General features: G+C 42.9%; 1 protein-coding gene across 1 annotated transcript in view; it reads right to left on the bottom strand.

The window, feature by feature from the left end:
- Positions 1 to 11,723: 11,723 nt before the first annotated feature.
- Positions 11,724 to 27,562, bottom strand: part of LOC135546545 (G protein-activated inward rectifier potassium channel 4-like) — a 34,697-nt gene continuing 18,858 nt past the window's right edge. Inside the window, exon 4 of the mRNA XM_064975057.1 lies at positions 11,724 to 13,629. Within this exon, the coding sequence (XP_064831129.1) occupies positions 13,271 to 13,629 (359 nt within the window). The 3' untranslated portion in view covers positions 11,724 to 13,270. The remainder of the gene's footprint in view (positions 13,630 to 27,562) is intronic.

Raw genomic sequence — 27,562 nt, 5'->3', positions numbered from 1 at the left:
AGCTGGGCCATCTTCCTTGGAGGATTCAGCATAGTTTAATTGAACAACCCAATAGTCAAATGTCCATCCATCTACAGCCTTCCTCTACCTTGGTTGTGTCTCTGAGGAGAGAGAGGCTGTACTAGCAGAGAACAGCCAGCCAGTATATGGGGCGGCAGGGTAGCCTAGTGGTTAGAGTGTTGGACTAGTAACCGGAAGGTTGCAAGTTCAAACCCCCGAGCTGACAAGGTACAAATCTGTCGTTCTGCCCCTGAACAGGCAGTTAACCCACTGTTCCTAGATAAAAAAAATACAGGGAGCCATCCAACTGTAAGGAAAGAGGCCTTAAAAGCTCATTCCTTCTCGTTCCTTCCTTCCAGAGGAAGGAACCACACTGGCCAAGTCAAATCGCAAAGCCAATGGATAACAATTATTACACATTCAAAGACACACTTCCCAAAGGAAAGTATAAAACGGTGGGTGTAAAGTAAGTAACACAACATTATAAAATAGCATTTTGGGTTAAAATGATATGTCCTAGCGCTGAATGGTGGAAGTGAGTCACTATGAGTGACAACAGCAGGAGTTTGAATTGTCAGGTGTCACTAACGATTGACATCAAAGTCCATTCAGTGTTGAAATACTTGGGTTTCAACTTGGATCTTCTATGGTTTCAAAAGGAGTGTGCAAACTTTTGTGCAAACTTTGAAAAAATCTTTTGAAGGAATTGACATTAAAAGTCCTCTTGTGTAAGTTATTTTCTTGTGTAATAGGCATCTAATAACAAAACAAAACAAACAACTTTATGGAGCAAACTTTGGTTGCATAACTGTACACCATCACCTCACGGTATAAATATTAATTATATATTAATTCACTGCCTAATTAAAGATGGTTGTTGCACCATTTTTATGAGTTCTCACCTCCAGTGGCGTGTGCTACAGTACTTAGGAAATACCTTGGAAGTACTGCATACTGCATTGAGCAAATTCAAGCAGTCAATACAGCCATCTGCATAAATGAATCCAGATTTAAAAGAAAGCCATTGAAAATGATCCTGTCAAAACATGAATCAACTGTAACAATGCCAAACTAAGCCCCTCTGCATATGGTTGCATAACTGAACACACACTCTCCATACATACTAGGTTTAGTCAGGACAGCAAGAACAGTGCAGTACCAAAACATCCCAAGAGGGTCTGCCTCTGTCTTCCTCATGGAGCACAATGCAAGTGCCTCGCTTTATGTCTCCAGAGAGGCCTGGGTTTCAATTAGACGATGCTACAGCACTGTGTGCACTACGTGTTAACAGAGCTTACTTTTCAAACACGATTTCATGTTAATCAGGCATCCAGTGTTGTCTGATCCTAGAGCGTGTAGGCTAAACAATAGGCTCACAACACAACAGGAAGCTAAAGGTAAAGTGAATTGGATGTGGGAATAAGACTGTGGACTTGGCAAGGAACAGTGGAAGCTATCATTAACATAAATGCCTTCCAGTAGCAAGGTGCTCATTACCATGATCGAAAAGGCCAAATATACTGTCGTCTTAATACAATGCCGAAGGGTAGACAAACAAATCAGTGCACAGTGCAATTACAGATGCACTTACACGTACAACGTTTCATTATTACTACTAAAACATTAACTATGGACATGAAATCCAAGGCGTTTTCTGACACTTAACATATGACCCTGTGAGAAGCATTAAGTATGCTGCAGTGAGGCTGTGACCGAGAACCATGGCTGCAGGCTGGAGGATGTCAGGGGAATCTGTGGAAAGGTCACAAGCCTGTACTTTCTCTCTTTGAGATGAACAGCAATGGAGCAGAAACTCACGTTAGAGAAAAATAAAGTGTGGTTGAGACTGAGGCTTACAACCTCCTTTGTTTAGTTGTATAGAGCAGTGACAATTGTGTGAGCAATTTCTCTTTCATCTTAGCTATGTATGTGTAAGTACAATTCACTATACTATTGCTGACGATTGAAGGATGACATCCAGTGGGACTTTGCAGCATGCTTCTATACAAGAGTATTTCTCTAAAGGGACTAGGCAATACACATACGTACGCAGTCAATGCAGTACGTGCATACAGTAAATTCAGTGGCTAAGGAAAATGACGGTTTCGGTTGTTATAAATGTGTTCCTTGTCATCCGGCGCTTCCCTTATAATCCAAATGCAACGTACAGCTAGAGGTTTACAGCCAGAGGAGTCTGCCAGGGTTCACTCACTGAGGATTTAATTTGGGATCGGATGAGTAATCACTGAACAAGAGTTTTTCCTCTCTGGTCACACTAACTTTAACTTCAATAGCCTTTAACCTGGCCTGACTTAACCCATCAAATTTTTCCCAAATTCGAGATATACTGCAAATATGTAATAATGGTATGGAACTCCACTGAACATAAAGGGCCAATTTTATTCCCGTATTTGGCAGAGTCCGGGAACCGGTCCAGAATATCCGTAACCCTAAAAGTTAAGAGACAATGTAGCTGTATGGATATGTGCCCCAATAGAGCAGAACAGTAGACAAGATATTCCGCTTAATAAAATAACTTATGGAGTGGTTTTTGCATTATGCAGAATATATCAAGCTTAATGTTGTAATTTAAATTAAATATATTATATTTATGAGAGACAGTAGGTGTCATTTTGTATGGGTGAGCAGAAAAGGGAATACTGTTAAACTCCTGCAGTAGTGTGGAGTGTAAGTCAGTAGGAGGAAAAACTGTTTAGTCATCCAGAGATGCGTCACGACAGTAGTGAGAGTGAGGACAGTATACCTCTTGTGTTTTGCACTGTGTTTTAGTGTGTAGGTGGAAATGGGGAACACATAGTCAAGGAGAAGAACAGTAAGGGAACACTAGTAAATGAATAATAGAGCAACAAAAGTGTGGCTCATATGGTCCCATGTCATTTGATCCCTGCAGTTATTTAATACCAATAAGTAGCAAATTACAAAGTAGGCAGTACATATTATTTTACAATTAGAACTGGCCATGAAAATGGTATCTCAGGGCATACCCACTGGGCACACACTGATTGAATCAATGTCATTTCAACATTCGTTCAATGAAATTATGTTGAACCAATGTGGAATAGACGTTGAATTGACGTCTGTGTCAAGTTGGTATTTTGTCAACCTTACTACAGGTACAACGACTGACTTAGTCCTACTGTATACTGTGGTGGGTGTTTTGATGTTTCTGAATCAGATAAGTAACCCAGAACCATTTGCTTACCTTTTGAAGTCTGTTTATCAGATTCCGCTGAACAAGAAATTTGCATCCCAACTGATTGTAGAGTTTTAATATTGGTATAGAAAACTGTCTCGGCGCAGAATCAAGCACTGCAGAAGCTCAGAACTTTGTTAACACATCTTTTGATGATAGAGCTTCAAGACACAACTAACTAAGGCCTCTACTTGGAGCCATTGCTTGGGCCTATTGATTTACCAGCACCATTGATGTAGGTTCTTCTCACTTTGAACAGAACACTCCCTCTTGAATCACAAGAGGCCTCCTATGACGGAAAGAAGAGGGTCCTATACCATACATCATTCCAAATGTGTAGTGGCAAAATGAGAGAAGGTGATAATCGCGACGCGCAACTGGCTGGTGTGGGAGCACAGCATGAAGACTCAATAAATTGTTTGGATGGATGGCTGTATATTTGCATCTTACAGGGAAACTGTGTTATTCTGTTCGTCAGACGGTGGACAGTTCAAAAGAGGTATCGACACAGGAGTGGAATCCTATCATTTTAATTGAGCTGATTCGATTTTAATCTGAGTGTGTTGCTTCTGCCTTTTGTTTAAATTAGCAAAGTGCAAAGTGCAAAGAAATGTTCATTCTGGTTTAGCGTGAGTTTCTACTTGAATTTGGTTAAATGGGCAGTGAATTCGCTCATACTTGGAGAACTTGCTTCCAAGCTCCTGTGTGTATCAGACTCACATCGTTCTTTGTTTTAGAGATTATTCTGAACTGAAAACACGTGTAACCACATCATGTCTTATTGTCACGCCCTGGTCGAAATATATTGTGTTTGTCTGCATTTAGTTGGTCAGGCCAGGGTGTGACATGGGTTTATTGTTTATTGTGTCACCAGATAGGCTGTATAGGTTTTCACGGTCCGTTTGTTGTTTTTATATTGTTTGTTTTCATCGTCATTAAACATGTCTCAAAAATACCACGCTGCATTTTGGTCCGACTCTCTTCCACCAGACGAAAGCCGTTACAGAATCACCCACCACAACAGGACCAAGTGGTGTGGTAACAGGCAACAGCAACAGCAGGAGCAACAAAGAGAGGAATGGACATGGGAGCAGAATCTGGACTACACCACTTGGGAGGAAATAGACAGGTGGGCGGTCGACCCAGGAGGAGTGCAGGAGCCCGCCTGGGATTCGCTGGAGCAGTGCGAAGAGGGGTATAGAAGAATGGAGTTGGTGAAGCAAGCACGGCGGCGCGGATGGAAGCCCGGGAGTCAGCCCCAAAAATGTCTTGGGGGGGGGGGGCTCACAGGGAGTATGGCGACGCTAGGTAGGAGACCTACGCTAACTTCCTGTGGTTACCGGGGGGCTAGAGAGACCGGGCAGGCACCGTGTTATGCTGTGGTGCGCACGGTGTCTCCAGTGCGGGTGCATGGCCCGGTGCGGTATATTCCAGTCAGTCTGCAAGGAGCTGCCAGTCTGCAAGGAGCTGCCAGTCTGCAAGGAGCTGCCAGTCTGCAAGGAGCCGCCTGAGCTGCCAGTCTGCAAGAAGCCGCCAGAGCTGTCAGTCTGCATGGAGCAGCCAGAGCCGCCAGTCAGCATGGAGCAGCCAGATCAGTCAATCTGCCAGGATCCGTCAGTCAGCCAGACTCTTCCAGATCTGCCAGTCAGCCAGACTCTTCCAGATCCGCCAGTCAGCCAGACTCTTCCAGATCTGCCAGTCAGCCAGACTCTTCCAGATCTGCCAGTCAGCCAGACTCTTCCAGATCCGCCAGTCAGCCAGACTCTTCCAGATCCGCCAGGCAGCCAAACTCTTCACAGATCTGCCAGTCAACCAGACTCTTCCAGATCTGCCAGTCAGCCAGACTCTTCCAGATCTGCCAGTCAGCCAGACTCTTCCAGATCTGCCAGTCAACCAGACTCTTCCAGATCCGCCAGTCAGCCAGGATCTGCCGGATCCAACTACCTGCCTGAGCTTCCTCTCAGTGCTGAGCTTCCTCTCAGTGCTGGGCTTCCTCTCAGTGCTGGGCTTCCTCTCAGTGCTGAGCTTCCCCTCAGTGCTGAGCTTCCCCTCAGTGCTGAGCTTCCCCTCAGTGCTGAGCTTCCCCTCAGTCCCGAGCTTCTCCTCAGTCCCGAGCTACACCTCAGTCCCGAGCTACCCCTCAGTCCCGAGCTACCCCTCAGTCCCGAGCTGCCCCTCAGTCCCGAGCTGCCCCTCAGTCCCGAGCTGCCCCCCAGTCCCGAGCTGCCCCTCAGTCCCGAGCTGCCCCTCAGTCCCGAGCTGCCCCCCAGTCCCGAGCTGCCCCTCAGTCCAGTGGGGTTCTATGTGAGGACTACTAGGCCATGGTCGGCGGCGAGGGTGGACTATCCTAGGACGCGAGGAGGAGGGACTAAGACATTGATGGAGTGGGGTCCACGTCCTGCGCCGGAGCCGCCACCATGGACAGACGCCCACCCGGACCCTCCCCTATTGTTTTGATGTGCGTCCTGAAGTCCGCACCTTAGGGGGGGGGTTCTATTACGCCCTGGTCGAAATATATTGTGTGGGTTTATTGTGGTGTGTTTTGTCTTGGGGTTTTTGTTAGGTATTGGGTTTGTGGCTTAGTGGGGGTATCTAGCAAAGTCTATGGCTGTCTGGAGTGGTTCTCAATCAGAGGCAGGTGTTTATCGTTGTCTCTGATTGGGAACCATATTTAGGCAGCCATATTCTTTGAGTGTTTCGTGGGTGATTGTTCCTGTCTCTGTGTTTGTTGTCACCAGATAGGCTGTATAGGTTTTCACGTTCCGTTGTATTGTTCGTTTTCATCGTCATTAAGCATGTCTCAAAAATACCATGCTGCATTTTGGTCCGACTCTCTTCCACCGGATGAAAGCCGTTACACTTATTTAGTTGATAGTCATTTACTCTGTGTATTCTGTAATGTATCATGTATTTAATGTACACTGTAATTGTTTGAGTGTTAATTATTTAATGACTAATAAATTCCATTAGTTGAATTGAGTAAATGCATTCCTCCATGTTCAGAATAATAATTTCATTGACTATATGCTCAGAATTGAGTAAGTCTATTGGTAAATATTATTTATACTACACATAGTACAGTAGGCTTGGGTTCCACTTTGATATTCCTGGTCTACTTGACTGAATAAATTCATGTTAGAACATTGGTCGCCAGGATTAGCTATTTGTATCTAGCCTCTTAATAATTGCAAAACGGTGACACATGTTCATTATAGTCATACTGAGAGGTGATGAGAGGCTTGCTACCTTGACTAGATCCTCGAGAGACGCACAAGGCCTGTTGCATTTATTCACAAAATAATGGAGTCAGATTGATGAATGTAGTTTATTATTATATTCAACATAATTCTATAAATGTACACAAATCAAACTGGAAAGAAGGCAGCAGCTCCTGTTTTATTTACCATCGTTATCATCCTTCGACTTCAAGTTCATAAGGACATGTTCAGCATGTTTTGCTTCATCCTCATTTGAATGTTCCTTCACTAAAGATGTCCAAATCATTAGGGAGATGTAGTCTTTTCTCCAATAACCATCTGGATGCCCTTTTCCTTAACTACATGTTATGAGACTGAAAAGCTCCAAGACAGAAGGTGCTAGCAGACGGTCCTTTATTCTTTCCTGTCTAACAAACAAAAATTGCCGTCTGTCAGCGAAAGCATCACTCAAACTCTGCAGACATAAACTACATACATTTTGATTCAAAATGTAACTATTTGTGTTCCAAGCAGAAAAGGACGCATTTCACCAGGGGCGCAATTTTTCCTGGAAACGGGGAGGACATGTCCCCCCCACATTCTGAAATTGCATTCCCCCCCAGTTTTATCATTGGAATGTGATACAAAACAGGGCAATGGTGTGCTTCAGGACCATGCGGACACCTCCAAGTGGTCGGGTAGGCTGTTTGGAGTGCTTACTCAACTGGATAATAAAAAATAAAAACATGTCCCTCCCCCACTTCTAAAACCAACGTTGCACCCCTGCATTTCACTACCCATAAGCACCTCAGATCTTTTCTAGTGTAGTTAATAATGCCTAGCTACTGTACCTCCCCACCACATCAATAATGTTCCAGGCTCAAGGTTAATCTAAATAAGCTTATGATCTGTCTTTCAGAGTTTGATCTCATGCTCAGAGAAGTACTGAAAAAGCCACAGAGCCCAAGACAAGTTTGCTGTTTATATACAATGTCCTACCTCTGCAAAAATGTATCTAATTCTCAAGTCTGAGTCAGAAAATGAAATACCACCAGCCCCAAGAAGATTTCAACCCTGCCATGAGGATTCAATCCCCACGGAAACAGATAAAGAAGTCCCTCTCACATGAAAAATATCATCTCACATTGCCTTTTACCCCAGTGGCTGATATCCCTACCTGTGGGTTGACTGTAGAGCTTGTAGTTCCATATAAGATCATGTTCCTGGGGATGTACGGTCATGTAGCACAGCAGGTGACCCGCGCCTCACGACAGCTCTGTATGAGATGGCTCCCACTGCTAGGAGAAGGGGGCTGTGACATCCCATCAAAGCCCATCGCCCTGACACATCAAAGAGCCAGACCCAGGCTCTCTCTCGCCTCCGTGGCCCCTGGGTGGAGTCACAGGCCTGTATGATGGAGCGATAATCACATCCACCGGTGGTGCACTGCAACACTTGGAAGAGAACATTGAAACCAGGGGCTCAAAGAGGTAAATCAAACACATTCACATGACATCTACACAGCCTTTACGCCAGCCAGTTATGGGGGGAGGTTGGATCAAACCCATTCACATGACATCTACACAGGCTTTACGCCAGCCAGTTATGAGGGGAGGTTGGATCAAACATATTCACATGACATCTACACAGGCTTTACGCCAGCCAGTTATGGGGGGAGGTTGGATCAAACCCATTCACATGACATCTACACAGGCTTTACGCCAGCCAGTTATGAGGGGAGGTTGGATCAAACATATTCACATGACATCTACACAGCCTTTACGCCAGCCAGGTATGGGGAGGTTGGATCAAAAACATTCACATGACATCTACACAGCCTTTACGCCAGCCAGTTATGGGGGAGGTTGGATCAAACACATTCACATGACATCTACACAGCCTTTACGCCAGCCAGGTATGAGGGGAGGTTGGATCAAACACATTCACATGACATCTACACAGCCTTTAAGCCAGCCAGGTATGAGGGGAGGTTGGATCAAACACATTCACATGACATCTACACAGCCTTTACGCCAGCCAGGTATGGGGGAGGTTGGATCAAACACATTCACATGACATCTACACAGCCTTTACGCCAGCCAGGTATGAGGGGAGGTTGGATCAAACACATTCACATGACATCTACACAGCTTTTACGCCAGCCAGTTATGGGGGAGGTTGGATCAAACACATTCACATGACATCTACACAGCCTTTACGCCAGCCAGTTATGGGGGAGGTTGGATCAAACACATTCACATGACATCTACACAGCCTTTACGCCAGCCAGTTATAGGGGAGGTTGGATCAAACACATTCACATGACATCTACACAGCCTTTAAGCCAGCCAGGTATGAGGGGAGGTTGGATCAAACACATTCACATGACATCTATACAGCCTTTAAGCCAGCCAGGTAGGGGGAGGTTGGATCAAACACATTCACATGACATCTACACAGCCTTTAAGCCAGCCAGGTAGGGGGAGGTTGGATCAAACACATTCACATGACATCTACACAGCCTTTACGCCAGCCAGTTATGAGGGGAGGTTGGATCAAACACATTCACATGACATCTATACAGCCTTTAAGCCAGCCAGGTATGGGGGAGGTTGGATAAAACACATTCATATGACATCTACACAGCGTTACACTAGCCAGGTCTGGGAGGGAGGTTGGATCAAACACATTCACATGACATCTACACAGCCTTTACACCAGCCAGGTCTGGGAGGGAGGTTGGAGGAAGGGAATGATCGGATTGCTATGAGTAGACAGTTACCTAAAGCATATCAAGCTTAGTGATGCTCTTCTCTCTGGTTATGGTCTAAATATAACAAGCCTCATTGTAGGAGGTTATGGAGATGACTGTAGATATTTAGATCAGAGAAAAATAACACAAGACAATATGTCTACCAATTCGAAATGAATACATTGGCAGATACAGGCTATCTCTAAAAGTGGAGTGTGTGCATGTGTTCCGTAGTGCGTGGGTGTTGTTCAGTGGGGTCAGAGATAGCGTCGGCCCACTCCATTGTTTTGGAACAGATGCCAAGTGAATTCCTCCTACTTTCTTTTCCCTAAGTTAAATTCTCTTGCTTAAACAGTATGTTCTGTTCTGGTTCCATGTTTGTTAATGGATGCTGCACTTATGTTCTTAATGAGCCGGTCTTGCCCCTTAGTCCAGGTATACTGTCCAAGAGACTTTTGCCTTATTTCTACGTGTGTCTGCACGCACACACACACACACACACACACACACACACACACACACACACACACACACACACACACACACACACACACACACACACACACACACACACACACACACACAGTCTTGTATAGCTAACCTTTGGGGTCACTCAATTCAGTCCCATTCCAAATCCTATTTTCCCTTAACCCTAACACTAACCTTAACCCAAAAACCTAACCTTAACCATAACCCTAAATCTAAACTTACTGTCGCTCCTAACCCTAACCGTAAAACTAACCCTAACTCTAAACCTAATTCTAACACTAACACTAATTCTTACTTTAACCCTAAACCTCCTAGAAATACCATTTGACCTTGTCCCCAGTTGGTCAAATATGTGTTAGTTTACTATTCTTGTGGGGACACGTCCGCACGCGAACACGCACACACAGTCACTCATGAATTTTCAGGACTTTTCGGGGAGTAAAAATGTATTCCTCATACAAAAATCCTATTTTGCCTAAACCCAACCCTAACCCTAACCATAACTCTAACCTTAACCCCAACCCCCTTAACCTATACCTAACTTCTAACCCTAACCTCAACCCCAAACCCAAAACCTAACCCTTAAAAAAGTATTTTCAAAAATGTTCTTGTTTTCTAACCTTGTCAAGACATTAGGTGACTGGTCAGGACTTTTTGTTCCTGATAATGTAGGAAACAATATACACACACAAACACACACAGACACATGCAAACACACGCACACAGTTTCATAAAAACAGTAATGAATCATTTCATGAAACCTTTGTTTTGTCATCGTTTCAGGTTATTCAAAGTCATATTGGAGGCCAGCAGATATTTGAAATTCGAGGTTCTGAATTATTAAAAAGCCCAATCCATGAATAGCCTTGGCAATGAACTGTCAGGCATTTCTATGGGACCCAAGATTAAACCATGCAACCTTGTTTACAAGTTCGAACACTAGAACACTGGAATATGAGATGCAATCTACACCACGATTAGGATGATAGATATCCTCATTATTATTTTTGTGTAATTATTTCTATAAAGCCTACACTTTCTTGTTCTGAACATCTAACACCAGTGGGACGGATGTTGCTTCATGACAATGATTGCAACAGTAGCTGCGCACCGATTTGACAGCTCCAATGTGCCAAATAAATCCTCTATGCGGGTGTTTACTATTCCTAGTTGCTTGATCTGATTGGCCGAGCGTTTGCTTTTAACCCAAGCAGAAATTTGATTAAGCAGAAATTTGATTATGTCAGTGACTTTTGTGATGGGTCTGTTCACTGTTAATAGCTGTGATATCTTCATAATCGCTTGGCAGGCCATTTCAGGGGAAAACAATCTCCCAATACACTGAAGAAGCTGACTCAGAGACGGTGTTACACTGCTGGGTGGTGAGTATAGCTATTTCTGTTACCAGGGATTCTTACTCAATCGGAAATCATTTAGAAAGGCAACAGTGAATAAGCTGGGAATAATATAGCCAGGATTTGGCTCCTTTCCCTGGTACCCTATGACATTATGTTTTTGGTCAATAATGATGACAGAAGAACTGTATCACCCACATAGTTCTTGGCAGTCATACAAAAAATGGTGGTTCAATGCATGCTGTATTTACAGTACAGACGGTACTAAATTCATACATTGCCTTGGATTTCTATTTCTTGTTTGTACTGTATCATTATTCTCTACCAGCTGCCTGTGCTTAGTAGTGTGTTTGTGCCCAGAGCTTCTGTGCAAGATGAGATTGTTCCACACCAATTACAAATGGTTGCTTAAGTCTGTTTCTCATGATTCGATGCACCTCTAATCCAGTTGTCAGGTAGCATGTGTAAAAATCTTAACTATTTTACAGAGCCTTGGGTGAAATCAGGACTTGCTCACGCAGCAGCTTGTGCTGTATACTCTCACTTCCACTAGCTCTTTCTGTCAGGAAAATAACTCCTAACCACACATACTTACAGAGGACTAAATCAATTAACAAACTAACAAACACACACACACACGCAGACAGTCAGACACCCACATAAACGTGCACACACACGCGCACGGTTCTCTAACAGAAACATACTGTACTGTGCTTTTGGCCATATTAGGTTTATTCCAATGAGAACACACATAAAACAGATGACATTCCACCTATGGGAGAAGTTATTTTCTCTAATGATAAAGGATCTTTATGCAAATGGCATAAATATGATGCTACAATGTCACAGTGAAATAAAATACATTGATGGGACAAGTCTTTGGAGAAATGCAAATAAATGTTATAGAAGGGGGAGAAGGGTTCAATTTAAGAGATTTGTCATCTTCGCTATCATCAATATATTGGTTTACAATATCTGTAGAAATTGTTCATTGTAGTTTGCATGCCTAGAAAATACCCTGTATTATTAGCAGTGTATTAAACTTGCTATGTCGAGGGGACAGTTCATTATCATGCAAGCTCTGTCATACACATCCTCAAAAGAAAACTGTAGAAAATGTGACACACAGGACAAGCGACAGAGTCAGACACTCTCTCAAGCAGACAACAGTAGCTAGCTGAGTCCAGACCAGGACTATGGGTAGAATAAAACTGAATCTGGACATCTGCAAAATCTGTGTACGCGACCAATACAATTGCATTTTATTTAGATTTGATTTAAACAGAACTAACCAAAGGTGAAATAAGACGAATAGCACAAAAAGCTTATGTCACAGTGCAGGGAAGAAATACTTATGAGCGTACATATCATTAAAAACCTGCTTGTATCATCAGCAGCCTATACTCAACACCATGCACTAAAATATGCACCAGTCAGGGGCAGGAGGGGTGACAGGGATGGAGGGAAGGGGGGCATATCAGGGTCACAGGGCTTGTGCTTATGTATCATGAATATCAAAATGAGGTACTGCCCGTTCCTCTGGGTCCAATACTGAGGGGCTCTCTGGGTTCTTTGTTTTGCTCTAGTATATTCGTCACACGTAAAGCGATTAAGCATGACAGTGGAACCGCAAGGGAGATTGGACAAAATACGAGGGTGATTGGACAAAGAGACAGCGCTTGACCTATAGCGGCGAGCTGAACTGAGCTGAGCTCTACTTCCTGCCTACAGGTACGAAGGAGGGCTAAAGCGCGGCTGCGTACATATTGCCTTCAGTTAAGAGATTCCATAGTGGAGTACTGTAATAACAAAGCGTGATGGGATTGAAGATAATGATCTGGTCCGCACATATTCTGTCGGAAGCGGAATCAATAATCTCTAAATTTAGGATATTGGATCATTTGTAAGCTGTGATATTCGTTCGTCATGGCTACCTGTTCCACTTCAGGTTATACAGTATATCACTTGAGCTATTACTACTGTAATGGAAATATGTGGTCGCCTCAAATATAAAAAGACAATACAACCAATCTGGAGCATATTATGTGTATTATGTGTTTGTATAATTGTGCATGTGTGTGTTTGTTTGTGTGTATTTGTGTCTGCAAAACAAATATATACTACAGATTGACACTCTAGAGAATTATTGCATGGGGAGGGGGGATCTTTTATATCCAAGCAATGCAATGGAACAAGCTGGCCATTGACTAAATGAGGCACAGTCTTTAGTAACTTTGTCTCTGGTTTGGCTTATCTGAAGTAGTCAGTCCAGTCCGGGCTGGTCTTCCAGAGCTGCAGCCGAGCCGTTGATCTCTCCCCTCTCCCCTTCCTCCCCCTTGTCGACCTCTTTGGTGAGTGGGTTGTGGGTGGACAGGGGTTCCAGGGTGTAGGGTTTGGGGGGCTCGGGCGTCAGCGAAGAGAGCGTGGGGAGCAGCTGGCCCTCTCGTAGTGTAGCGGCTAGCTCTTTAGCACTGCATGATGGAGTGTTGGTCTCATAGATGTCGTGGAAGCTGTTGTAGTCCACCTCGTAGAAGCCCTTCTCCAGAGACAGGACCGGGGTGAAACGCCAGCCCCACAACACCTCTTTGTCCAGATAAGAGCTCCGGGCCTGGCAGGTCATCCCTGTTAACACACACAGACGCGATCACACGTGCACACACACAGACGCACACACACACACACACACACACACACACACACACACACACACACACACACACACACACACACACACACACACACACACACACACACACACACACACACACACACACACACACACACACACACACACACACACACAGAAAGGGAGAGCCAGATGGAGGGAGGAAGAGGAATAGTAAATTATTCACAAACAACACTCAACTCCAGAGTCAATAATGGTCTGAGGTCTCAGGATCAACAAACAGGGAGGATCAGTGAGAATAAGATATGAGGAGCATCAGGACTGAGAGGTCCAAGAAGATATGTTCCTCCTGGGATTCTCTGTGTGTCTATGCTAATGTCCATACCTCTGGAGAATCTGTCTCATAACTTGATAGGAATCCAAAGTGTGCTCTACAAAGCATTGTAAGTTAGATCTCACTAACCATACAGCCTGCTGTAGTGTCCAACTTAATTGATGGGGAATACAGTATCTATCCAAAATGAGTATGTAGCATATACTGCCCTACCAAGCAAATGGGCAAATGGGCAAAACATTTTCATACATTTAAATCATGCTTTATCATGTGGACAAATATCCTGCCTCCATTGTGTTGTGTTATGGAGTAAATGTGGGGGGGGGGGCTCGTCACTTACGTCAGTTACTGCCTTTTACCTTGGTTTCACCAAGCTTTGGGCTGCAGTGTCTATGGTTTACCTTGGCATTATTGATTGTTCTTTGCTGATACAAGTATCAAACTATATGAAACTGACAGACATATACAAATAAATATATGAACATAAATTGGTGTCAAAACAAAATGGAATTGAAAAGTATTCCAGTGGATGTACCAAGGTCAAAGGTCATGTCACAGGTCAGGGTCAATATGAATAAAAAATAAGACAACAAATAACCACATATCCAGTGATCTGCCTACAACTAATTTGGTTGGACAATAAAACAACTTTAAAGCCATTTTTATCAGTTCCACTTAATCAGCTGCTCTTTTTTTTTGGTAGGGGTGAACACTGGAGGGTCCTCATGGTAATTGACAGCACACAGTGTCCTTGATAGACAATCAATTGATCTGAGAAGCCAACTGCTTCTTTAGGGAACTGGCATAGGATCATTTTTTCTTGGTGAATCACTGAATAAACATCTCTTGGTCTGTTGGGGAAAAAAAAGACCCACCTATCTGCTGCGATCTAGTGCTAAATAACAGCATCTTCAGGAGCCTGCTACACTCCTGCTGTGATTACATCAGGGCATAGTAAATCCATTACTCTGAGTGGGAAGAAGAAGACAAACACTGTCTGTTCTATGGGAAGGATAGAAAGATGCGATATGGTCCTGTTGACTCAGCCTGGTCTTATAGACAAGAAGTAACATAGCAAAGGTACTTCCGGGACACTCAAATTAGTATGATATGCTACGTTTGGTATGGTTACATAAGACAGATGATTACTTAAGGCAAAAACAAAGGTTGCTAACGTTAGCCACCTAGCCACCTAGCTAGAATTTGTAACATATCATACATACCATTTCGCAAATTTTAACCATCAAATCAAATCAAATGTTATGACACATGCACCGAATACAACAGGAAATACTTACTTACCCTTAACCAACAATGCAGTTCAAGAAATAGTATTAATAACATTTTTACTAAATAAACTAAAGTAAAAAGTAATACAATAAAATAACATGCACCTTAGCCAAATACATTTAAACACATTTTTTTCATAATTCCTGACATTTAATCCTAGTAAAAATTCCCTGTCTTAGGTCAATTACGATCACCACTTTATTTTAAGAATGTGAAATGTGTCATGAGCGTTTGTAGAATTAACGGACCAAGGCGCAGCGTGCGTGGAGTTCCACATGTTTATTCAATGAAACTCACAAAAACAATAAAGAGTAAGGAAACGTGAAGCAAATGCAGTGCTCAGAGGCACTACACAAAAACAAGATCCCACAACAAACAGATGGGAAAAGGCTGTCTATGTCACGTTCTGACCTTTATTTCCTTTGTTTTGTCTTTATTTAGTATGGTCAGGGCGTGAGTTGGGTGGGCAGTCTATGTTTGTTTGTTCTATATTTTGTGTATTTCTATGTTTCGGCCTAGTATGGTTCTCAATCAGAGGCAGGTGTCATTAGTTGTCTCTGATTGAGAATCATACTTAGGTAGCCTGGGTTTCACTGTGTGTTTGTGGGTGATTATTCCTGTCTCTGTGTCTGCACCAGATAGCACGATTTGGGGTTTTCACATTTCTTGTTTTTGTAAGTTTGTTCATGTTAAGTGATTTATTAAAACATGAATCAAAGTAACCACGCTGCGCTTTGGTCCGCCTCTCCGTCAATGGAAGAAATCCCTTACAATCTAAGTATGATCCCCAATCAGAGACAACGATAGACAGCTGCCTCTGATTGGGAACCATACCAGGCCAACCTAGAAATAATGAAACTAGAATGCCCACCCTAGTCATTTACATTTGACATTTAAGTCATTTAGCAGACGCTCTTATCCAGAGCGACTTACAAATTGGTGAATTCACCTTCTGACATCCAGTGGAACAGCCACTTTACAATAGTGCATCTAAATCATTTAAGGAGGGGGGGGGGGGTGAGAAGGATTATCCTATCCTAGGTATTCCTTGAAGAGGTGGGGTTTCAGGTGTCACACCCCAACGTAACCCAAAATAGAGAATAAAGGATCTCTAAGGTCAGGGCGTGACAAAATGTAGGAATAATAGTATAGATAATTATTAATTTCAGCTTTTATTTCTTTCATCACATTTCCACATTTACATACACTCAATTAGTATTTGGTAGAATTGCCTTTAAATTGTTTAACTTGGGTCAACTGTTTCAGGTAAGCTTCCACAAGCTTCCCACATTAAGTTGGGTGAATTTTGGCCCATTCCTCCTGACAGAGCTGGTGTAACAGGATCAGGTTTGTAGGCCTCGTTGCTCACACAAGCTTTTTCAGTTCTGCCCACAAATTTCTATGGGATTGAGGTCAGGGCTTTGTGATGGCCACTCCAATACTTTGACTTTGTTGTGCTTAAGCCATTTTGTCATAACTTTGGAAGAATGCTTGGGGTCATTGTCCATTTGGAAGACCCATTTTGCGACCACACAGTTCTATTTTTGTTTCATCAGACCAGAGGACATTTCTCCAAAAAGTACAATCTTTGTCCCCGTGTGCAGTTGCCAACCGTAGTCTGGCTTTTTATGCCGGTTTTGGAGCATTGGCTTCTTCCTGCCTGAGCGGCCTTTCAGGTTATGTCGATATAGGACTCATTTACCTGTGGATATAGATACTTTTGTACCTGTTTTCTCCAGCATCTTCACACTGTCCTTTGCTGTTGTTCTGGGATTGATTTGCACTTTTCGCAACAAAGTACGTTCATCTCTAGGAGACAGAACGCGTCTCCTTACTGAGCGGTATGACGGTTGTGTGCTCCCATGGTGCTTATAGTTGCGTACTATTGTTTGTACAGATGAACGTGGTACCTTCGGGCATTTGGAAATTGCTCCCAAGGATGAACCAGACTTGTGGAGGTCTACAATTTGTTTTCTGAGGTCTTGGCTGATTTCTTTTGATTTTCCCTTGATGTCAAGCAAAGTACATCCACAGGTACACTTCCAATTGACTCAAATGTTTATATTTTATTTAACTAGGCAAGTCAGTTATGAACAAATTCTTATTTGCAATGACGGTCTAGGAACAGTGGGTTAACTGCCTTGTTCAGCGGCAGAATGACCGATTTTTACCTTGTCAGCTCGGGGATTTAATCTTGCAACCTTTTGATTACTAGTCCAACGCTCTAACCACTAGGCTAACTGTCCCTGATGTCCTTACACAGCTCTCTGGTCTTGGCCATTGTGGAGAGGTTGGAGTCTGTTTAATTGAGTGTGTGGACAGGTGTCTTTTATACAGGTAACGAGTTCAAACAGGTGCAGTTAATACAGGTAATGAGTGGAGAACAGGAGGGATTCTTAAAGAAAAACTAACAGGTCTGTGAGAGCCGGAATTCTTACTCGTTGGTAGGTGATCAAATACATATGCCATGCAATAAAATGCTAATTAATTACTTAAAAATCATACAATGTGATTTTCTGGATTTTGTTTTAGATTCCGTCTCTCACAGTTGAAGTGTACCTATGATAAAAATTACAGACCTCTACATGCTTTGTAAGTAGGAAAACCTGCAAAATCGGCAGTGTATCAAATACTTATTCTCCCCACTGTATGTAGGTAGGTGTAAAGTGACTATGCACATACTATATACTATGTCTATACCATATTATACATTTTAAAAAATGGTTACATATTGTACGTTCAGTAAATTTATAACATGCTGTATAATATGGATTGTAACTCGTGACATATATGAAATGTGTGGTGGACATCCACAAATTACGTACAGAATAAACCAAAATGCTCTGAAACCTAGTTGGTTGACTCTGAAACCAGTGTTTGTTCATGTTTCAAATTAAGCATTAAACCCACCTTATAATGTACAACGGATGTTTTTCCTTACAATTTCAAAATCTAGGTTAACATGTGAATTATATGTGGGCTGAGTGTGCATTATACAAATGTGTCTGGACGACATGAGTAAACTATATGTGATTATATCATGCAAATGTTACATTTTGTTACATAATACAACAACAATATAATATATTTTACATATTCATGAATCTGTTAGTAATTATTTTTTAAGTTTGACGTGCTCTTCTTTGAAATAGCACAGAAGAAGAGATTTTGGGGAAGAATTTTCAGTAAACTGACAAAACTGTATTTTATTTCTCTCCCCACCCTCCCTCCCTTTCATATCCCTAGGACTAAGTTTCTTCCCTCTTTTAAAGCCATGCGTAACCAAGGACATCTTTATATAGATTTCAACATTTACACAACAACAAAGATGTTGGATAAAGAAATAAAACAGCCATATTTGGTCTATAAATAAGGTGAAATTGTTTCATCCCCCAACTCTTCTGAGAACATTAAAAACAATAGCAGTGCATGTAGGCAACAATAAACACAACAGGAAGCTCTTTGATGACTAGGGTCTTTGGGCGTAGCAGCTCCACTAGCTACATCATTATCAGCAGGGCATTCTTACTTGTGATTAAACACAAAAATACTGTATATTCCACATTTTAAAAAATGACTTTGAAGTAAACCAGTGCATATTGTTCACCACTGTTTTTCAACAGCTCTTCTCAGAGTTGGGATTGGAAGAATCCATGGACACTACACCACGGGGGTCTCTACACACCCCTCCTCTCCATCCCCATCCACAGTCACTTCTCAGGGCCATCAAGCTTGAAGAGGCGTGTGTGGGAGAGAGATGTCACCTCTCTGCAGCATTCATTTAGCATCCAGCAGCAGCAGCACAACAGAGCCCATTCACCCACATACTGGACCTGGATCGCTCTTAAGCCTGGGAGTCTATAGAACACTGGAATGTGTTGCTGTCCCCTTTAAAACACTGGCCATCACCTCAAGGCCAGGGTTCCTCTGGCTATTTTTATCTAAAGAGCTGTGTGTGTGCTGCAGTGAGTTCAGCTGACACAATGGAACGCTCGTACGCGGGCACACATGCACACATGCACACACAGCACTGGTTAACACAGTTTCTCTGGACCAAATAATATAGTCAGTCCACCCTCAAAATATTAGCTTACTAGGGATTGTTTCATTATAATGTGTACTATCTATAGCTACTTTATATACCATATTTAGCTGCTATTTAGCTGCTATTTATAAACGTTTTATAAAAATTACATATAAAATAGCCTAACTGTGGAAAAAATTAGTCGGCTTGATGATATTTTCAACCACTATTAATTGTTGAATTTAGTGGGTTTTGTCTGGCTAATAGCCTACACAAATGGGCTGCAATAATCAAGGTAATTTAAATTACATTAAATTAAATCCAACTTGCTTTTTTGTGTGCAAATGTTTTCACCACTGGTTAAAGGTTGTGCGCAAGACTATACTGAGTATTGCCAACCCAGAGAGTCTTTCCTGAGACATCATAGGCCTATGTCCACTGCACTGCACACAATTTAAACTTAGTGTTGAATAATGCATCCCAAGATATACCAGAGATAAGGGACTATTGATATTTGCAACCACACAATTCAAACACTGGTTCACCAGTATGAATGAAATCAAGCCCTCAAGAACTGTTGTCCACTAAGTATGATAACCTCCTTGCATCTGCTAATTCATCGGCTGTCCCGTGTCCAGACAACCTGTCCCCAGAGCTTCCTATACAGTTTATCTCTTTCCATAACGTGTTGAGGCCAGCAATTAAAGAGAATGAGATGCTCAACTAAACATGGTGCAAATCTAAGCACAACTCCCTTCTACCCAGTTTCCCTGATGGTGCTACTGCAATCCTGCTGTTTTCACCATCCCTGTAACTTCTACAGGGAGATTGTTTTCTAAACAAAACATGATAAAGAACTACCTAAGAAGCATTAGGCTCTCAGTCTGAAAATGAAACAAAATCACTTTCAAGGCCTAAGGCACTTTTCCAGTCACATTCCTGAAGCCCAAGAAACAAACACTTAGCTTCCTAGTACATATGGATATTAAAAAGTTTTATGAATGACTTCTTGGAGGGTTACTATCAAAATGATTTAAAAAACAAAATAATAATAGACGTTGATGAAAGGCTCGTGGGCCCCCTGCTGTGCAGGGGCTGTCCGGTACGACAGTGACACATACACCCACACACACACACACACACACACACACACACACACACACACACACACACACACACACACACACACACACACACACACACACACACACACACACACACACACACACACACACACACACACACACACAGAATGACGGCTGGTAACACGATGCAGGCTGCACGGGGACACAAAACAACTTGTTTTCTCTTGTACATTGCAATACCTGCCAATGTGTGTTTTCTGTTCAGTTTGTCAAGAAGGATTAAAAAATAAGCTTATTCGCTTAGCTAGGCTTGAATTGTAAATGGTAGAGGGTCTCATAAGATGTTGATTTGTGATATTGTATTTGAAGCAGGTTCTAATAAACAGTGTACTGCCATATTAATAATGTGCTGAGAGAATGGTAATCAGAGTACCTTACAAGACCATTTGATGTATTCCCTTTATATCTGTTGCTGTTGCATTGACAAAGACATGGATATAATGTACTTTGACAAGATAAATCATCATCTTGTTTTCTAATTATCTGAAATGCTGAAGGTGAGAGAAATTACATTTGTCAGTGGTATAAGTGGCTGACTGTGTTTTTTTATCTTCAGGGTGGTAGGTTGTCAGTGATATAAGCAAATGTCAGATTTTATTTTTGTCAATGAGATTATGCTTATGCAATCAGATGCTTGCTGCAGGGCGATACATGTCCACGGTGCAAAAATGGTACACGAAAAGGGCAGTTTACTGTACTTCAAGAGATGGATATGTGTTTTGCATTGGGGGCTGTAGGAATGGATCCCACGAACCATCCAGATGATTCCACTATTCATTCAAATCATTACAACCGCTGTTACGGTTTTCTAGGTGTGAAGGAGAGTCAGACCAAAATGCGGCGTGTAGATTGCGATCCATGTTTAATAAACTGAATCAACACGAATCCAAATACAAACACTACAAAAACAATAAACGTAACGAAAACTGAAACAGCCTAATACTCGTGCCAGCTAATACACAACAGACATAAGGACAATAGGACAATCACCCACCAAACACTCAAAGAATATGGCTGCCTAAATATGGTTCCCAATCAGAGACAACGATAAACACCTGCCTCTGATTGAGAACCACTTCAGACAGCCATAGACTTATCTAGAACACCCCACTAAGCTACAATCCCAATACAAAACACACCACATACAAAAACCCATGCCACACCCTGGCCTGACCAAATAAATGAAGAAAAACACAAAATACTTTGACCAGGGTGTGACAACAGCACATTTAACTACAGTACAAGTCTAGTAATTTAGCACTACAGCAGAGAATGTACCCCATCTAGAAGCTATCTAGCCATAATAGAGCAGAATAACAAACTCATACATTTACAATGACAAGTGTGGACATAAATTCAAAAGTTGCTGCAGCATGGGGGTTACTGTAATGGTGTCTTTGACCTTATAATACATCCACTGGTTGTTAACTCTGAGTAACGAATCGAAAGTGAGCTATCATTACCCAGTCCAGGTACTGTGGGCTTCGATCCAACAGTGAGAGTTGTAGGCTTATGCTTTCTCTGGCTTATAGCCGACACCAAGATGACTGATCACTTGGGCCATTCGTCAGATGCAGTACTTTGTAATTTACACAAAGTCCACAAAATCAATGTCATTAGCAAGAGCCGACCATATTGATTTCCTCTCCTGCAGATGAACAACATTTAATGCAAAATGATTGAAGGCCACAATTCCCAGGTCAGGAGAGGTCCTTCTGTTAATTCCTGTGAGAAACGCTTGTGATTGCTTGTGTAAGACCCCTTTAGTATCATAACATAGTGGAGGAGGGATTACTCAACGACCAGTGATTGACATGACGACATGGGCCCATCATGGCATGCTCCTACTGGTCAAGAGGAAAGCGATGCCATTTACTGCCTGAGTCTAGGCATCAGGCACGGTGTGAGTGTGAGGGTTGACTACTTGTGGTATGGGAAGAAAAATGAAATAAATAAAAATCCTAAAAGAACTAGAGCAGAAATGTTCAGATGCATGAAAAGCCATGCCAGATCAAATTAGAGGTTGGAGATTTCTGTATTTTAAAAATAGGGGAATATGAAACGTAAACTGAAAATCCTCTGTCCACCGATGAAAATATTCCTAATTATGCTACTATGTATTTCTTGTAGTCACTGCATTTACACTGTATTTACAAGATGGGGAGAGATACAGAGCATTCAGAAAGTATTCAGACCCCTTGATTTTTTCCACATTTTATTACGTTACAGCATTATCTAAATTCTAAATTTGATTATATTGTTTTCCACCCCTCATCAATCTACACACAATACCCAATAATAATGAAGCAAAGTCTGTTTTTTAGAAATTTTTGCAAATCTATAAAAAAAAGGAAATATCACATTTACATAAGTATTCAGACCCTTTACTCAGTAGGGGTCTGAATGTTGAAGCACCTTTGGCAACGATTACAGCCTCGAGTCTTCTTGGGTATGATGCTACAGTTTCTCCCATTCTTCTCTGCAAATCCACTCAAGCTCTGTCAGGTTGGATGCACAGCTATTTTCAGGTCTCTCTAGAGATGTTTGATCGAGATGTTTGATCAGGTTCAAGTCCGGGCTCTAGCTGGGCCACTTAAGGACATTCATAGACTTGTCCCGAAGCCACTCCTTCGTTGTCTTGGCTGTGTGCTTAGTGTCATTGTCCTACTGGAATGTGAACCTTCATCCCAGTCTGAGGTCCTGAGCACTCTGGAGCAGGTATTCATCAAGGATTTCTCTGTACTTTGCTCCCATCTCCGCAGAAGGACTCCAGAGCTCTGTCAGAGTGACCATCAGGTTCTTAGTCACCTCCCTGACCAAGGCCCTTGTCCCCCATTTGCTCAGTTTGGGGTAGGGTCTTGTTCATTTTCTCCACAAAGAAGAAGCCTGCTCCGGCGGGAGAGGAAGAGGGACGGATAAATCCAGCAGCTAGGGAGTCCCCAATGTAGTTATCCATAGCCTTGGTCTCCGGTCCCGAAAGAGATTAAAGACTTCCCCGGGGAGAAATGGTGCTAGATAGAAGGTCAATCCTGCAGTCATAGGATCAGTGGGGCGGAAGCGACGTGGCCCGGGCCTTGCTGAACACCTCCCAGAGGTCCTGGTGCTCCGCAGGAATGGCTGAGATGTCTGGGGCACCTTCCGAACCCCCAGGAAGACGTCCCGGGGCAGGTTGTGCAGACTTCAGGCAATGGCCGTGGCAGAACGGGCTCCAGCACATGATAGCACCAGTAGACCAGTGAATGAGGGGATTGTGTCATTGGAGCCAGGATAATCCCAATACCATGAGAATCAGAGGGGACTTGATGAGCAGGAACTGGATAGCCTCGCTGTGGTTCCCTGACATCCGTAGGTGGATGGAAGTGGTGTTGTGGGTGACTCGGCCTATAGAGCGCCCGTCCAGTGCTCTAACATCCATGGGAATAGAGAGGGGCTGAGTGGGGATGTTCAGCTCGGACGCAGGGTAGCTTCCAAAAAAGTCGGTGAGCCTGGCTTCTTTAGAGGACAAGAGGATACGAAATGACCAAGAGTCCCGCAATACAGACAACTCTTTGTGTCAGTCCTGTATTGCCGTTCCACTGGTAACAGCCCTGCACTGCCTAGTGGCATAGGCTCAGGAAGCGGTGACCCTCGGGGCAGGTCAGGAAGACTTTGGTCCTCTCAGCAATGAGACAGTCGGGAGCTTCCGGGTTGACTTGGAGGCAAGGTGGGTTCCCTGGGCGTGCAAAATTGAATTTCCTCTCCCTCCGTCATTCCCGTAGTCGCCCATCGATTCAGATGGTCAATGCGATGAGGGAATCGAGATCCATAGGTAACTCCCAAGCAGCAAACTCGTACTTGACCTCCTCCAAAACGAAGTGCAGGAACATATCAAACAGTGCTTCCTGGTTCCAAGCATTCTCCGCTGCCAACGTGCGGAAATCCACAGCATAGTCAGCCACACTGCAGGAGCCCTGCCAAAGCTGGATTAGCCTCCGTGCAGCTTCTCTCCTGGAGAACGGGGAGTGAAAAACTTCTTGTCCTCTGTCAAGAATTCCTCCAGACTAACACATATGGCCGGCTGCTGTTCCCATACAGCAGTAGCCCAGGTGAGAGTCATCCCGGACATCAGCATAATGAGATGGATCTCTCCAAGATAGCCTGATGGGAAGGAGGAGGGCTGAAGCTCAAAAATGAGGGCACACTGAGCTAGAAACGCCTGACAGGTGCCCGACTCTCCATTAAAGCATCCTGGGAGGGGGTGGGCAGGCAGAGTTTATTACAGCAACAGAGCTAAGGTACCGGACGGCAGGCAGGCTCAGGGTCAGGTCAGGCAGAAGTCGGAAATTCAGATAAGGGCAAAGATACAAGACAGCAGGTTGGCTCAGGGTCAGGGGCAGGCAGAGTGGTCAGGCGGGAGGGTTCAGGGTCAGGACAGGCAAGGGTCAAAAACCAGGAGGGTGAGAAAAAGAGAGGCTGGGAAAAACAGGAGCTGACAGGACACACGCTGGTAAGCTTGACAAACAAGACGAACTGGCAACAGACAAATAGAGAACACAGATATAAGTACACGGGATAATGGGCGACACCAGATCAGGGCGTGATAGTTAAGAGTCTTGCTCAAGGGCACATCGACACATTTTCCACCTAGTCTGCTCAGAGATTCAAACCAACGATTTTAAGTTACTTGCCCAAACCTCTTAACCACTAGGCTACCTGCATACACTTCAAACAGACATACCACAATGGGTTTCTTCATGGTACCCAAACCAAAACCAGATTTAATGAGTTGCTCAGTTATTTATAGAGCCATGCCATTGTGAAATGCTCTGCCGCAAGAGGGTACTCAGGCAAAAAGCATGTTTATTTTTACATTTTTTAAAGACAACTTGTAGCACAGCTCCCATCCTCTTTCTACTGTATATAAGAATACTAATATGTACACTACCATTCAAAGGTTTGGGGTCACTTAGAAATGCCCTTGTTTTTGAAAGAAAAGCACATATTTTGTCCATTAAAATAACATAAAATTTATCATAAATACAGTGATGATATTGTTAATGTTGTAAATGACTATTGTAGCTGGATATGGCTGATTTTTAATGGAATATTTACACAAGTGTACAGAGACCCATTATTCACAGAACAGCACAAATTGGCTCTAACCAGAATAGAAAGAGGAGTGGAAGACCCCAGTGCACAACTGAGCAAGAGGAAAAGTACATTAGTGTCTAGTTTGAGAAACAGACGCCCCACAAGTCCTCAACTGGCAGCTTCATTAAATAGTACACACAAAACACCAGTCTCAGAGTTTCTCTGTGTTCTTTTGCCCATCTTAATCTTTTCTTTTTATTGTCCAGTCTGAGAAATGGCCTTTTCTTTGCAACTCTGCCTAGAAGGCCAGCATCCCGGAGTCACCAATTCACTGTTGAAAAATCTAGCCACTAATGTACTTGTCCTCTTATGGTTACATGTGGTTACCTAGGTTACAGAAATGTAGACCTTACAGTGAAACGCTTACTTACAAGCCTTTAACCAACAGTGCAATTTTTATGTAAAAATATAGGTATTAGGTAAACAACAGATAAGTAAAGAAATTCAAAAAATGTAAAATGACAGTGAAAATAACAGAAGCGAGGCTATATACAGGTGGTACCGGTACAGAGTCAATGTGCGGGGGCACCGGTTAGTTGGGCTCATTGAGGTAATATGTGCATGTAGGTATAGTTAAAATGACTATGCATAGATGATTAACAGAAAGTAGCGGCAGCGTAAAAGAGGGGCTGGCGGGTGGGGGGTGGTGGGACACATTGCAAATAGTCCTGGTAGCCAATGTGCGGGGAAACCGGTTAGTTGGGCTAATTGAGGTAATATCTACATGAATGTATAGTTAAAGTAACTATGCATAGATGATAAACAGAGTAGCAGCAACGCAAAAGAGGGGTTGGGGACGACGACACATTGCAAATAGTACTTGTTCAGGAGTCTTATTCCATTGAACATGCCATACAAATAAAGGCATTGTAATTACACGAAGAGTGCCTTGTTTCTCCTTTCTTAAAAAAAGTGTTTGCATTCACTAGGAAGAAAAAGCATGACCCTACTGAATAAAGTAGCAAGTGACCCGTATAATGCATCGTATTGAGATCAGTGCATTATAACCTGCCAGTATACGATGCGTAAGGCTTGCACGTACAGTGTTTATGAGTGAAATAATACACCACAGGAATATATTAGGACAAGCAAATAAGGAAGCCAGGACTCTACAAGTGTCTACAATCCCTGTGCTACTATGATAAATAAGCAGATTTCCTCAATCAATATTCCATACAAGGATTTCCAAGGCTATCAGGAAGCTAGCTGGGGGATCTCATGAATGTAATTAATTAAAAAGTCTCTGGGACGCAACTTCGGCATCTGCCCCTCATTAGGCAAAGGACAGGCCTTTTACAGCTTGAATTTAAATGTTGCAAGAGAAAAAAGTGAAATCTTCTTATCCTTAGACATCTGTATAAAACAGTGTTTTTGTGTTTTTGGTAACTTTCCAGAGAAGAGAAGACGCTAATAATGCTTTGGCCAGGCCAGTACTGTCTGAAACCCCCCTGGAGCGATTGCTTTCATCATTACACCGCCTCTCCCCAAATACAGACCGCCTCTCCCCAAACACAGACCAGCATAGGCAGCTAATGTTTTTTCCTTTTTGGAACAAACAAGTCTCTCTGATGCACCAACATAGGGTAGATGTGGGCCTAAGTATTGATGTGGAAACATATGCATAACTGTAACAACCTTCCTACTAAAGACCCTACCCACTGTTTTTTGTGTGGTAATTTATCTTTGTAGAAAATTACAAGGATGATCATGGCAACAAGATATTACCTATCGTCATGGATCCCTCCGGAAATGTCATTACGCACACCTGGTCCCTATTCCCATTTTATTGTATAAGTGTGCCCTTTGTTCACCATTGTCCTGTCAATTATTGTTCCAATGTCCGTTGGTCTGGTGAGTACCTGTGCTGTGATGTTTTGGCTTTCGTCCGACGTGTATTGTGCAGATGATTACGGGTCTCGTCCCATGTGATAATCATTGTGCGATTGCATATTTTTATAGTGTTTGTTTGGTCTTTGTCCCCTTGCCTGTACATGGCACGCTGTAAT

The sequence above is a fragment of the Oncorhynchus masou genome, chromosome 9 (genome assembly GCF_036934945.1).
Source record: "Oncorhynchus masou masou isolate Uvic2021 chromosome 9, UVic_Omas_1.1, whole genome shotgun sequence".
In the NCBI taxonomy this organism is placed as follows: Eukaryota; Metazoa; Chordata; class Actinopteri; order Salmoniformes; family Salmonidae; genus Oncorhynchus; species Oncorhynchus masou.
Note: the sequence above shows the minus strand (reverse complement) of the source record. Positions and strands in the feature narration are given on the sequence as shown.